At 34.5% G+C, this 16108-nt stretch overlaps 1 protein-coding gene across 3 annotated transcripts in view; it reads left to right on the top strand.

The window, feature by feature from the left end:
- The window catches only part of LOC124372999 (succinate-semialdehyde dehydrogenase, mitochondrial-like), a gene marked incomplete at its 3' end in the record, with an annotated part of 28756 nt that extends 14163 nt beyond the window's left edge, over nt 1-14593 (top strand). For all 3 annotated transcript variants that reach the window (XM_046831408.1, XM_046831409.1, XM_046831407.1), the window contains 6 exon segments: nt 22-102; nt 5594-5726; nt 7529-7636; nt 7846-8009; nt 12536-12694; nt 14421-14593. In XM_046831408.1, the coding sequence (XP_046687364.1) occupies nt 22-102; nt 5594-5726; nt 7529-7636; nt 7846-8009; nt 12536-12694; nt 14421-14593 (818 nt within the window).
- Nucleotides 14594-16108: the final 1515 nt, after the last annotated feature.

Raw genomic sequence — 16108 nt, 5'->3', positions numbered from 1 at the left:
TAACATTTTGATTTTGATTAGGGTGAAGTGGTGCCCAGTCCGGCCAACAAACAGCTTGTGTTTATCAAACAGCCAATAGGAGTTGTGTCACTTATTACACCTGTAAGTATCACTTAAACATGTTATTCTTTTATAATGATAAGGTTTATTCCTCCCAAGTGGTAATCACTTTATTAATGTCAGTCGTATGTTGTACACCCTTGTGACATTGATTATCGTTCTTAAATGAACACCTATCATCTCCAATTATTTATCACTACAAATATAACTTTTTGCTTGTTTCTACACAGGTGTTACAGAATAAAGTGCAGATTTTTCATTTGATTTTAGATGATACCCCATGCATTATTGTGAGATGGGAACAATGGTTCACTTATGACAATAACTCTGCTAGACAAAAAGAATACTTTGAGGCAACACCAAAGAAGTACACTATTTATCTGACATAATAATAGGAAATTATTGCATTTCGTGGTAAAAACATTCTACGTCTGCAGAAGACATTCAAGACAGCTCAGCTACAGCACATAAAAAATGTATTGACAAAGTCATAGTCTGATAAAATTTGCCTAAAAAACATAGATATAAATTAATATATATATATATAAAACCATAAATTTAAACAACGGCCTGCAATAATACAGCTTATAAAATTACCTAACACTTAAGAAGCTACAGAAAACAGAGCACAGATTACATGAAAGTACAATCACTTACCGTACAGGAATGTATATTTTTTTTATAGAATAGTGCCTTTTGTTTTCACCATTTAAACACAGACGTTTTAAAATGTTTACAATAAACGTCTCTTACAACTAATGGTAACTTATTAAAGAGTTTGATGTCTAATACAGTTATGTATAATGTGTTTTCGACAGCCTAGCAAACTTCTGATTGATCAACTCTTGGTTTCTGGTATAATGATTGTGGATTGAACTTCTCAAATAAAAAATTCTAGATTTTCTTTTACATACATTAAAATTTGTAAGACACAAATAGAGGGAAGCGTAAGTATCGTATTCTATAAAATGTTGTTTACAAGTATCACTATAACTAAGATTAAAAATTACATGTACAGCCTTCTTCTGGCACAGGAAAACCTCTTTAGACGCACCCCAGAGAAGGGTACCATACATGCGGTGAGAATGAAAAAAAGAAAAATAGGCCTTTAAACTAAACTGAGACTGGTTTTTTAAGTAAAAAAATTACTCTAGGTAGGCGAGTACATAAGGCATCAGTATGGGTTCTTCAGGTGAGCTTTGAGTTAAGATGGAGACTTGAACTTGACAGACTTATTCACAGAATTGGTACCTAGGCTAAAAGTAGTGATATCTTCTGACTTATCCTCATTAACTCTAGGTTATTAGCAGTAAATTAGAGGTAGGATCTCTCTTGAAAACCACGAACAAGAAGGGGCCCAGAACGGAGCCCTGTGGAACCCCCTTTTGTCACCGTCTTAAGATCAGACATCTAGTTACTTATTTTGACAAATTTGGTACCTATCAGACCAATAAGAACTAGAGAGAGACAATTCAAGATCTTCAAACCCATAATGGTTTAGTTTTCCAATAAGTTCTGAGAGGTACAATGTCAAAAGCTTTGCTAAGATCTACCAACAAAGTACTTATCTTTTCTCTATCCTCAAAGCCATTAATAATGTAAGAGACAATGTTTTCAACTATCTTGACAGTGTAGAAGTTATGTCTAAAACCAAATTGCTCAGATGACAATAAGTTATTGTACTCAAAGTAACATTCAATATTATGTTTAATTATGCTTTCGATTACTTTTGGTTGAACAGGTACCAGAGCAATTGGACGGTAATTGTTTACATTCAGTATATCACCCTCTTTGTATAGGCTTGTTTACAGTTGTCTTCAAACATTGTTCATAATCACCAACACTGAGTATCCAATTAATAAGAATTGTCAAGGGATACATTTCCTTTGTAATTTTCTGTAAAACTAAGTTGGAGATTCCAAAAATATCTTCAGATTCTGAGTTACTTAGCAGTATTATGAATCAGGATTAACATAAGTCCACTTTAAAGGTAACAACTGAGGATTTATAATACAAGTTGATTTCAATATATCTAAGGCACTAGCTGTATTTCAATTATCTCTACAATATCTCTATTAAAATGCAGATATTGACAAAATGATTATTGAAGTCATTAGCAGATACAGGAAGTTTGGACTAACAGTTATTTTTAACATACACTGTGTTTCCGTTTTAATGACATTTCAGGCTGCTTTACATGGGTTTTGTGATTGCATTATGTACTTATCATTAGTAATTCATTCCTTTTTGGAAAATAAAACTGTTCTTTATATCACTTTTTAATTCTTTTTTATTTTGTAACAGTCTAGGATCATTTTTACTTCTTTTATAACTTATACTCAATAACTCGTTTATTCAACCAAAGTAACACAATTACATGCATTGGTCATGTCAGATAACTTCTTACAACAGATTACCATCGTAAATAAAATAACTAAAACGATTTGAACTCTTAAGATATTTTAAAACTACCAGGTTGTCCAATTAGCCGTCAGTCAGGAATTCACGGACGCTGAATTACTTGCATATGGAAAAGTAAAAATATTGGAAGACTTAAAAATCGGTGAACGTCTGTTAGTTGAAAAAATTACTCTGATTGCTCTTTTTTGTAGGCGGAACAGAAACAGTGTCCTTTTGTTCTCACACCCCCAAATGGGCAGAGCATAGACTAGATGCAGGTAAATGAGTCCGTAATATGCAGAAAGAAGAACATCAGAGTTAGATGTTTTTGCTAAGGTGCAAATGGCAAATATTCCTGAGCTCACTTTGTTGGATACATTTTCAATATGGTTGTGAAATTTTAGCTTGTTGTCCAAGGTCAGTCCAAGAAATGTTGTGTTGTTAATCGAGTGGATAGGAATTTCATCTAGATAGAAACTAAAATTAGGAGCGGATTTTTCAGAAATGTGAAAGTTTAGAAACTAGGTTTTAAATTAATTAATTGTGAGCAGATTACTATCAAACCACTGTACTAAACCGTTGGCTTCAACAAAAGTCAGTTGTTCAAGAGTTCCCACAGTGGGGCTGGACAGCAAAAGAGATGTGTAAGACGTCTCTACATCGGCGTAGAGGACGGTCCTGGCCGACTCAGTACCTACAGGAAGATCGTTGATAAAGATCAGGAAAAGAGTAGGACCGAGTATGGAGCCCTGGGGCACACTACTCTATGTAGGAAGTTTGTGCGAATTATACTGCCGCAGAAATCCACATTCATCAACTGCCGATACCCTTACACATTGCCTCCTTCCTTTAAAATAAAACTTGAACCAATCTAATTCCAAGCCTCTTATCCCATTACTACTCATTTTTTCAAGTTGGAGATCGTGATTGACGGAATTGAACGCCTTACTCAAATAAAAAAATAGGCCTGTGGAGTAGTTTCCCTCATCAAGGGCGCAGACGATATTATCTATTAGAGCGAACATTGCGCTGGTTATAGATCTATTTTTTACAAACCCATATTGATTTTTACAAATTATTTCATGTTTTCCCAAAAATCTAGATAGACGGAGTGAAACTATTTTTTCAAAGACCTTAAATAGCTGTCAAAATTGAGATAGGGCGATAGTTTTTGTGGTCTTTTTTGTCACCTTTCTTGTATATTGATCTAACTGTTGCAATTTTTAAAGCATTTGGAAAACATCCTGAAGCAAATTATAAATTGATGAGGTGGCTGATAGGTTCTGCTAATAGGTCTGCTATATCTTCTAACATTCTAACTGATATTTCATCTATACCGGCAGAGTTTTTATTTTTTAGATTTGTAATGATATTAATTACTTCTTTACTTGATGTTGGATATAGGAAAAATGAAGCTTTAGGCTGTTCTGCTAAATTTGCGTTTGAAGATGAATTGTTTATAGGTATTGCATTGTATTCATTGGCGTTAACAAAGTAATTGTTTAATTTATTGGCAATGTGCAAAGGATCATAAGTCAGTTCACCATCAGTGTCTCCAATACACAACTCTTTGGAGTCTTTTCTCTTCATAGGCCTTCTATTGTTTATTATTTGCCAAATCACTTTTGATTTACAATCGGATGACTCAATTTTACGTAGCATTTCACTAGACTTTTCTCTCTTTATAGCTGCACGGTACGTGTACTTTAGCCGTCTGTAGTATTCTCGTAAAAAGTGTGTAGATTCCAAATCCTTTTTTCGTTGGTAGAGGTCATTCAATTCATCCTTAAGTTTTAGTGTATCTGGGTTGAGTCTGGTTTTCTTAGCTTTCTTCTTTGCAGCCTCTTTTGTAAATTCAGGAAAGGATAAGTCGATTTGAGGATTTCACTTTGTCAATAAACAATGTATATTTTGAATTCATATTATCAGAGTTTAAAACATTAAGCCATTTTTCTTTAGAAAGAAAACATATAAAAACTCTCAAGTTTGCATCATCAAACCTTCTGCTATTCATAAATTTTAAATCGAGAATGGAAAAGTTTCAATAATAATAGTCTGTGCATGATGATCTGATAAAGCGGATGCTATAACAGAGCTATTTGCCTTAACATTATTGGTAAAAATGGGGTCTATTAATGTTCTGGAACACAAGATTTCTCTGGTGTAAGATTTTATAATGTTTTTCAGGTTGAAATACATCATCATAGAAAGGAATTTTTTACATTTGAAAGAGTTTTTCCTGAGGTCTATATTAAAGTCTCCCATTACAACAGTCAAAGTATGTCTATATACATATTTGTTTAAGCAATCTGAGATAGTGTGAAAGAGTTCAGAGAGAAGTTCAGAGTCATCTGTTGGAGGTCTATAGCCTGCAATTATCAGCAATATGCCTTCGTTAGCCAATTCCACTGAAACTGCAGCCAGTATATACTCTGCAGCTGAGTATATACTCAGCAATAACATAATTTTTCAAGAAAGGGGTATACCAATTTCTGTTTTTATTAGGCCTATTAGATCTAGTATTAGTAACTAAAGGACAGCATTCATCAAGATTTTGTGACACAAACATGTCTTATTCCAACCAGAAACTGAACATAATACTGGACATCCTAAAAGCTTATAAGATAAGTGAGGCCTGCCTTGCAGCAGGTAATAACTGTAAAATAGGTTTGAGTTTGTAAAAAAAGTGGTTGTCTATTGAAGTTATTTATTTTCTGAGTGTGGATGTTCATGTTTTACCTCAATTAGTTTTCAATTAATTTCAATGAGCTGCCATTTTGTACTGGGTTGAGATAGAAAGCTCTAATTTCCACTGTTTTTCTTCTTTTATAAAGAATTTTCAAATGAGGTCACTTAATGGGTCTTTACATTTAAACATTTTGAGCCGCTACTCCAAAATCACATTTTGGGGAAATGGGCAAAGTTGTAACAGTGACTAAAAAGTTCACTTCTCTTTCCTAGAAAGGTGTCCCGAATTCCATTCCTCCATCTTTATCCATCAAAAACTAAACAGAGTGTATCCATACTTTTAACTCACACTGTATATCCTATTATTGGTGCTGAAAATATCAGGGTTCTAGCTATTTAAAATATTGCTGTATATGCAAAATAAAAAAAAAATGTATGTTATCAGTGGAACTTCCCTCACGCAATGATTACGCGTAAGGCTGCGGCGGCGATAGCGGCAGGCTGCACTTGTGTTATCAAACCAGCCGAGGACACACCGCTCACTGCGCTCGCTCTTGCCCACACCACTCAATTGGCTGGTCAGTGCACTACTTTTTATGTACGTTTGGGAACAGAATACAGTGAATGGTTGACAATGTCATTTAGAAAATAAACAACATTATCTGAATAACAAGAACTATTAATTCTAATATTATTAGTACTATCATATTATTTGTTAATTGTATGCAGTCTCTTTTGATTAATTATTCTTTGCCCGAACATTTTGGAGTTCTGTCGTTCCCATAAAACTTGCTAAAGCGTGCAACATAGTACTCTGTATAATTTCATATAAGAGTCTACAGTTAACCTTACTAATAAAGTTCAAACATTGTAAATACACATTTCCATCAGTTGCACTATATCGGTTCACTGGTGTTGATAAATAGTATGTTCACAACATGAGGTCCTGTGGCCGAGCTATGACAATGGGGTCTGTAAAAAATTAACCAGATTAGAAGGTTTGTGGGCACCAGACAGTTCTACTTGTCTTTGGTAACAAAGAAACTGAAAGCTGTAGGATTGAAGCGGGTGTTTAAGCCCTCCATATACTATCCGATGAACAAGGTTTACTTGAATTTGTGTTGTGTGAAGAGGAGAATTAAAACAAATTAATTAGTTATTTGATAGGTATTTGGAGGACCAGTTGCCGGTTCCAACTTCGGACAATTGTAGGAGACACAATAATGGTAGGAGAAATTTCATGTAATAAAGAAGAATGGTGAGATTGAGAGTTGGGATACGCAAAAGTTCGGTCAGTGATTTTCTATACACTGTTGAACCAGGTTGTCCGCACAAGGCTCTAACATGGTACGTACACAGTTTGCATGTGTTTACAGCCGAGTTGGCAAACCAGGGGTTTGGCCAACTCATTGCGGTGCAGTCCACCTTTCACCACATACTACACCTGATCTGCTGTCCAACCTAGTTGGGTGAAAACGACAAACCAAGTCAGGTCCTATGGGGCTGTAGTTCGAGCCCCACACAGTAACCTGAAACAGCATATTCTACTTGTGTGGGTTTAGCCCTCCAATGTTGATCGTAACATCTTTATACGACTCGGATTGTTACTATGCACAATCTACACATCTCAATGATAGACGTTGACAAATAAAATTGTACTGGTGCTATTATCAACCAAAATGGCTTGTATGTTATGTCATTCAAAAGCTTGTTTGTTCTTCATGTTTTTGATATTGCTGCAGTCTGAAATTACATTGTTTTCATCAACTGTTATGTCAATAATTACAAAACTATGAGGAAAATATTGTTATACCTCTACAGATTAAAAGTGATAAATTTCTGGAGAGTACTGAATTCCAACAGATTGAATTACATATAATATTATAGTAATAGAGATAAGTTAAATAAATGTTTAACTACTAAAGTAGAACGCCATTGAGAGTTATTTTATAGACAAGTTAAAACTTTGAATAATAGAAGTACTGAGTGGAGAATCTTGGATCACTGGGAAAAAGTTTAATTAACTATTACTGGTAAATGAATAAAATATTTTCCAATATTAATAATTAATATTGGAAAATATAGTTATTTAATAGTGATAGTTATAGCTAATTAATAGAAGTATTGTAAAACATAATTACAATGGTAATAATTTGGTCCTTCCATTTATATTGAAATTTTGCAATTAAATTATTTCAAGTTGCTTTTTAATGTCTTTTACCTTATCAAGATTACTTTAAAAGGTGTGAAGGTTATGGAAAATTATTTCTGTCAGGTAGAATTTTTTAGTTGACTGCCATCTAATTTACTGTGTTCTAAATTACTGTGTGAGATTAAAAAAAATTCTAACTAAACTTAATGTAAGTAATTTTTGTTGCAGGTTTTCCTAAAGGGGTGTTCAATGTAGTGACTTGCACTCGAGCGAACGCAGCTCTGGTCGGCAAGGTGATGTGTCAGAGTCCCTCGGTGGCCGGCATCTCTTTCACTGGTTAGCCAATATATATACTTTCTTTTATGATGGTTCCAAATTACATAGGACTACTTTGATTTAGTTTATAAATTAAATATATTACAGTAATCACTATGTTATCCGGTCCTGAAGTTTAAACTTGATGAAGATAATTATATCTGTCAGTTCACTTATGAGGGTACCATAAAGTTTCTTTACTAGTCAGGTGATGAGTTGTGCATGTTAAGGATCAACGGAGGTGGGGAAGCTGCTGTACAACCAGTGCGCTCTGGGGGTGAAGAGGATCAGTCTTGAGTTGGGTGGAAACGCACCATTCATTGTCTTCCAGAGTGCTGATGTAGACAAAGCCGTGGACTGTGCAATGGCTGCTAAGTTCCGTAACTGTGGCCAGGTTAGTAATTACAGTAATTTTAGGACTGCCTATTGTGTATTTTTAAGTAAAATAAAGTTTGTTCATGTACTGGCATTAGAAAAACATGACTGTAAGAGTCACTAAAATTCATTCTTCTTCTATTTCGTAGCCAATCAAAATTTAAGTTCAGTATATGATCAATAATCTGATATGAGTATTGTGTATAAAGTACTTTTAAGTTTCTATTGAAGATTTTTAGCTTTTAACTATTTTAATATACATCTACAACATTTTAATGTCACTGTACAAGATCAGGTTATATGATCCCATGATTGTTTGATCATGCAATAAGAAATTGACGCATACATCACAAACATAATGGTAAAAAATCTTCAACTTTGTTATATCTGTTGTTCCATTGTTCATGAAACGTAATCAATATTTTAAATTATACACACTAATACATATGACTGTACTAGTTACATAAGATATAACCCATCCAATGCTATAAATTCGAGGCATAGCAAAAGTGTATGCTTGGACACTTTCTGTGGTGTGACAGGCAGTACTGTGGTGCGCCATTGGTCGAGTAGCAAAGTTCACCCAGCAGGGATCACTTCTGGCTGGTTTATACCTTCCAGTTGAACCTACTACTGGGCACAACAAAAACTGATTTGTCACTTAAATCTTTGCAACCTTAAGGATGTCCAGGAGCGGCACATCACTTACCGAAAATTTTTAGATTCTGGGGTTCATGGGCAATTCGATAGGTCTAGTATACTGTGGGAGGTGACTGTTGGAGTTGGTGGGGTTTGTTCCCTAACTATCAGAGGTTCTTGCTAGCCTCAACAAGGGTGTGCCATCCCGTCTGCTTTGACTGGAGAGGCTGGTTCAAAGCTGGCCTCCCCTTCTTCCGGGGAGACATGACTTTGAGATTTAGTGCCCTAATTCTTCCTCATGGATCTCAAAAGGAGGTGCCCCTACTTAGTGATGGGACTATCGACTACTTTTTACAACCGACTAGTGACTAGTCGACTACTTTTAAACATCGACTAGACTAGTCGTAACGACTAGTCGACTAGTTTTTTCGTGTCTTGACATGAAATATTTTCTAAGAACTCTGCTGTCGCGAATAAAACAAAAACAGCCAATCTTCAGTAGTTGACTAGTCGGTTCGGTACGCTATCACTAGCTATTTGAGTTTTTTGTGTGTGGAGTACTGACATTATATGAATTATTTGTGTAAGGAATTACATACGTGTTTTTGTTACACATTGTATACGTTTAGAATAGGTAGGGATTGTGTTATTGTATTGTTTGTAGTTTAAATTAGTAAAATGCCTCCGAAGAGATCAATAGTTTGGAACTATTTTGAGAGAAAAGACAAGGACTGTGTTGTTTGTGGATTATGTAAAAAATTCTTAAGTGTGTTAACAATACAAGTAACATGATGTTACACCTTAAAGAGTAGGCACCCTACAGTGTTATGTGGTGAGAGTTTCTCATGACAGTGCTGATATTGTGGAAAACGTTACACCTAAAACTGGAGAAGAATCTGCCACCCCCCGGTGATTGTACTTCAATCGTCCTTTGGTAAGAGCTGTAGTTTTTAAATCAAATTACGGAACAAATTGGAAATAAAGATTCAAATGGTACTAAATCAGATGGGCCTCCTAGAAAACGATCTAGGCAAACTAAAACTGTTTACGAAAAAACGCAGACCTTACTGACCGTGACAAACTGTTTATTGACAGGGCACTTGTTAAAATGATAGGTAGGGATTTACAACCTCTGTCCGTAGTGGAAAATGAAGGATTCAAGGAGTATTCACATGCTCTTCAGCCACAGTACATACTACCATCAAGAAAAACACTGACAAAAAACTCATACCTGAAATATGTAACGAAATTTCTACAAATATGAGATCAATGCTAGATCAAACTGACCATGTAGGAATAACAACGGACATATGGTCCTCTGACTCCAATCAATCCTTCATAACTATTACTTGCCATTTTATACATAGTTGCGAACAGAAAAATTTTGTCCTCGACACAAAGGAAATTCCAGGGAGTCACACAGGAGCAGCAATAGCAGACTCTCTTCGTGAAACATTTTCCAATTGGAATATTTCTGATAAGATAATAGCCATTGTTACTGACAATGGATCCAACATTAAAAATGCTGTGACCGAGCATCTTAAAAAAAGACCCACATTCCATGTGTTGCACACACATTAAACTTGTGTGTAACTGATGCAATTGAACAAAATTGTATTTTTAAGGAAATTAAAAAAAAATATGTAAATCCATAGTCACTTATTTCAAGACCAGTAATTTGGCTGCAGACAAACTTAGAGATTTGCAATCGCAAATGAGTCTACCCTTATTGAAAGTCAAGCAAGATGTTAGCACTAGATGGAATTCCAGTTTGATCATGATTGAACGTTTGTTGGAAATAAGAGAGCCATTATCAGTAGCAATGTCTTGCATGCCTAAAGCTCCCGAACCACTTGATGCTTCTGAGTGGCAGTCGTTAAATGATTGTGCACAAGTTCTTCAACCTCTACACACAATGAAGAGGAATTGTCAGGAGAAAATTATCCAACTCTGTCTATGGTTATCCCATTGCTAAGAAGCATCCAGTATGTATTAAAATCAATTCAAACTGATACAGGTATAGGCTTGTTTTTTGAAAACCTCACTAGTAGAAGTTATATCAAGAAGGTTTTCTGGATGGGAAACTACGACAGTTGCATCAAAAGCAACATTCTTGGATCCCAGATTTATGAAAACTTCATTTGGCCTCAAAGAAAATGCTGAAAAAGCAGAAAAACTTGTTACAGAGGAAATAGAATTTGGAAAAAAGAAATCCCACAGATTGACTACAGAAATTCCAGTGATTGAAGATAACGATGAAATAAATCAATCTCTTCATGTTAAAAATCTTGATAAGAAAGAGTTGGCGCGAAAGAAATTGTGGGAATGGGTTGATTGTAGGTTGGAAGAAAAGAAAATGTCTTCTACATCTTCAGTTGTAGCAAGCAGTGCTTCTTATAGTTCGGCACTATTTGGAACACCTTTAGCTGAGAGATCAAAAAGCCCTCTCTTTTTTTGTGAAAAATACAAATATGTAATTCCAGAAATTTATTATTTAAAAAAAAAAAATACTTATGTTTGCCAGCAACTTCTGTTCCTTCTGAGAGACTTTTTTCTATTGCTGGGCAAGTCACAAATGACAGAAGAAGCAGACTTGTCCCAAAAAATGTTAATAACATATTATTGTTTTTACACACAAATATGAAGTAAAATGTAATTAAAAACTAGAGAATAGCCAAAGTGGGTAATTTTTAGCTAAAAGAAATACACTGTAATTTTTTCTAACTTCAAAGTAATTTTGTAAAATTAACTTACATTACATTAAATACACGTTCCTTGGCATTTTGATTAAACTAGTCTCGTTTTATTTGTTACCTAAGTTACTCTATAACAACATATTATTAGCTGTATAATATATTGAAAAATATATTACTTGTTAAAGAAACATGAAACTAGTCGGTTAACATAGCAAGCAGTGAGGTAAATTATGATCTGCTATGACGGTTGTGATAAGTAAATTAAAATAGTATTAACAAATAATCAAGTTACTAGTTTGATATTTTGAATAAATAAACGACCCTAGTCGTCTACTAACTAAATGTAATAGTCGCCTTTGTAGTTGTATTAAACAGATTAAAGTAACTTTGCATTATACATCCAAAATCACCGTACTACTAGTCGATGTATTACTTTACAACGACTAGTCCAAATCAACCGACTAGTCGACTACTTTAGACACTAGTCGACTACTTTAGACACTAGTCGAATAAACAACTAGTCGACTAGTCGATTACCCCATCACTACCCCTACTCCCTAACCCTACCCATCCTGAATATCCTGTCACTCTGGAAGCAGCGCAAAGGTTCTTACAGAATTAAGTGCAATTTATAAGCTTCTTGTTCTAAGAGAAAAAAAAATTAAAACAAAAAAAATAATAAAAGAGGTGATAAGTTGATGCCTATGTTTGGATCAGCCCACTAGAGTTACAACTATAGTGTACTTTTCAAGTGCAGGGCTGCTGACGGTGAAACCCTAGTGTCGGACCTCAGAACTAGCTGAACTAATCCCCTGAACATCAGCACACCTCATCCATATGAAGGATTTATTTCCTTTGTAACTTATTCAGTCAAAGCTGATAATAAGTGAACACATCTGCTTTAGTAATGTTGGTAATCATGTACAGAAATCAATTTGTAAATATCATTTATTATGAAGTTTAAATTTGACACTCAACCACAAATGTATCTATATTCCACACTAATTATCAGTACATGTCATATAATAGGAGACTACACACGACGTGACAGAACAAATTGCTGAAATTTTGTGATGTATCACACAAACAAGTTGAGTGTCAGTAGTTACATGGATGTTGCCATACAGTAAAGGTTGCAAGGAGCAAGCTGCCATGTAACATAAAAACAGCTGATTGTGACTGTAAGTAACCTGCTTTTGAATGGTTGCAGGCTTGTATCAGTCCAAATCGATTCTTCATACAAAACGACGTGTTTGACACATTTGTGGACAAATTGGTAAGAAGGATACAGTCGGAGGTCAAACTGGGTGATGGTTTTGACCCTAACACCACGGCAGGACCTCTCATCAACGATGCTCAGGTGGAGAAGGTGAGTTAATTCAGATTTCTTTTAACTAAAATCTGTCACTTCTTACTGACATAATGTTTTAGCGTTTGGAGGCATAAGTTTAATCTGGAGAAGGTGAGTTAATTCAGATTTCTTTTAACTAAAATCTGTCACTTCTTACTGACATAATGTTTTAGCGTTTGGAGGCATAAGTTTAATCTGTGTCTTTTTAAAGTCTCACAAAATTCTCTGACCAAAAATAAGGAATTTTTATGTGACATAACTTGAATGTTGTCAATATAATCTGTTCATAAAAGGATTTAAAATTCAGAACGTATTATTTGCCGCAAATATCAACTCTTTAAAGTTTGTTATTGATGATGGATGATTTGAAAGGAAAGTAGGATTTTAAATATTTGCAGTTTGTTATATGTTATAAAAAGTATAACATTTCACTTACGTATTATTTGTTATATTTTTGTAACATATAACGATGGTAAATGTCCAAAATCCTACTATACATTCAAACATATAATGTTATAGCAATCATATTTTTTTATAAATAAGTTAGTAAAACTACAGACAAAGAAATTCAATAACTTCAATAAATAAAGAAAACACCTGCAAAAAAGTGCTTTCACAAGCATGCAAAAGAATGTGAAATTTTAAATAATTAATAGCAATATTTTTAATAGGTAATTAAGCCCTAAAATATTTGGAATTTTATTTTTTACTTTACCGGTTCCCATAATAATGTGTCCGGTTTATATTATGGTTACTGTACTGTAAAATACTCAATCCATTTCTATTTATCACCTCGTAATACATTTGAAATAAAACATAGAAAAGTCTCAGTTTGCAATGAACTTTTCTATTTGGATTGTTCACCATACAACTAACCATATGTGGTGGATTTGCATGGTCAGTTAAGATAAAACTTCCATAGTTAATTATTGTCTGTCACCATAGCCTAGGGGTAGGCTGCTACTCATATCCAAGAAGTCAGTTTCATTTCCTAGGGAGGTCAATAAAATTCTCAAATTGGTTTGGACATTTTTGCTTTAAAATTAGTATAATCAAAATGTCTTTGGCATTGAAAGGAACCCTCTATGAAAATTATTTGAACACACATCTTCTTATAACCACTTGGCCAAATTTCTAAAAATGACCTGTTGGTGAAAGAAAGGAAACTTGCATAACAATCTATTCATCCAGGATATTTGGATATCCGTGTGTGGATTGAAAATCAAATTTAAAAGTAACATTTCAGAAATATGTATGATAATAAATAGCTTCAATAGAGAAAAGGAGGTGAAACTGGTGTTACGTTAATTTGAACTGGATGAGTTTAAAACATTGATTTCGAAGGATAATAAGATTTTCAGATATGTCATGGTTATATATAAAAGTATAATACCATATTTTGAGGATTGAAATCTAGACTTTTCTTTAGGTGTTAAAAACCCTAATACATAAAAACTAAAAGTGCAGCAATAGACTGCCATAGGTTTAAGTGATACCTGGCTGGTACTTCAACAGAATGGTGTCCAGACAGCAGACTGAAGTCCACCCGAGTGATGTCACTGCACAGAAGCCAAGACCACAAACAAAACTTCAACACGCACTAGCAAAAGTGAAACATACTTTAAACAAAGAACTGATTTCAATTCGTTGGAAATCTAATCTAACCATTTGCAATTTATATAAAACAACACTTATTTTATTTTCACCTGATGGAAAACTATATAGATTTGTTTTTGTGATGAAGGTGAGTCGCATAGTGGATGATGCGATAGCCAAGGGCGCCAAACTCCACTGTGGGGGCCAGAGGGAGGCTGCCTTGGGAGAACGATTCTATCAGCCAACTTTGCTGTCCAACATCTCTGCCAGCATGGCTTGCACTAAGGAGGAGATATTCGGCCCGGTTGTGGTATGCATACGGTTAGTCACAAACACAAGATTCCAGAGTCGTATATAAAGTAATTTTAATGATATATAATAATATATTGATCTATATTCTTCAATTCCTATAGGTTGTTTTTTCTTGAAAGACTTTTCTTTTTAAGTCTCAACAAAAACTAGATTGTGCAAGAGTTAAGATTAAGAGTGCAAATCAAAAACAGATTTTACTAAGGTTTTGGAGTTAAAATCAGAGTTTTCTGTGCTTAGAAAGTTATGGGCTCTCAGCATGCAGCACAAGTGAATGAATAACAGTTGTGTCTGAAAAAATATTTATTTGCTATAATAGTGTGTTGTCATGTATTTTCTGTATACCCATATTTTATAGAAAAGAAGGTAGGAAATTTAACAAAAATGCTTTGAGGATTGTAAAGTAGGTATTATACAAAATAAAAAAATCTGGGTACTGGCATTGCCCAGGTCAACAGAAAAGAAAGAATTACACATAACATAGCATTGTGGGAAGGGTTGATTCCGTGTGAATTTTGAGTTTAGCTTTATTAATAGTGAAGATATTACATATTTAATGGTTTTATAGTCTGAAATCTGACACTGATTTGACTCCTGGAATTTGAAGTCTAAGCCCATCTAGAGAGATACAAAAGGTTTTGGCGACTAAGATGTTCAAAACAGACTCTTATGTTGTTTCAACATCAGACACACCCAGACTACAAAAGAGCTCTGCCTGGAGTTGGCATTGTCTATAATTTCTGTTTATTTAGCTCCAAGTCTGTGACCATGTCAGATTTCAGACACTGCATTAAGCGGAAGGTGAAATGGAGCTAAACTAAACATTTTCATTAAATCAACCCTTCCCTCCAAAGTTATGTTATGTGTAGAATACTCGTTTGCTTCACTGTGATTTGTGATCGTGTCTAAAACATCATAGTGCACTCAATTGTCCACCTGAACACCTCTTTGTCTACATTGCACTGGAAGGCTGCTGGGTGGGTAAACCACACAGCTCTTTTGTGGTCTGGGTGTGTCTGATGTCGAAAAAATATAAGGAGTTAGTCTGGAATATCTTCGTCCTACATTAATCTGTTGAAACTTTTTAACCGTTCACTAGATTATTTTTTATGAATTATAATTTTTTGCTTAACACATTGCTTAACACCCTCCCAGCTAAATGTCTCAAAGACAGATTTCTTCAATATTTTATTTGGAGAAAGTAGGGGTGGAGCATCCATGTTAATCTCATTTTCCACCACGTGATTTTGGGTAAACCCAGTCTGCAGCGGTCTTCGGTTTGATACTTGTCAATCATTAAGTTAATGTGTGAATATTTTGCTAACAGGCACGTGATGGCAGACTGTTGTTTTTTATTGGTTTGAGCAATTTGCTGAGAAGCATATTTAGTTTTTACTTGCAGTTATGTTTGTCTTTCAATATGTTTAATTAGTTTTTGTGTGATAGTGGCAGAAAAAATAAGTTAGTGGGAAATTGCTAACATTGCATTTACAACATGCAAAAAATGTAAATGTTGAAATAAAAATT

Source organism: Homalodisca vitripennis, unplaced genomic scaffold (assembly GCF_021130785.1).
Source record: "Homalodisca vitripennis isolate AUS2020 unplaced genomic scaffold, UT_GWSS_2.1 ScUCBcl_4531;HRSCAF=10758, whole genome shotgun sequence".
In the NCBI taxonomy this organism is placed as follows: domain Eukaryota; kingdom Metazoa; phylum Arthropoda; class Insecta; order Hemiptera; family Cicadellidae; genus Homalodisca; species Homalodisca vitripennis.
The sequence above is the reverse complement of the archived record's forward strand: the minus strand, read 5'-3'. Positions and strand labels throughout refer to the sequence as shown.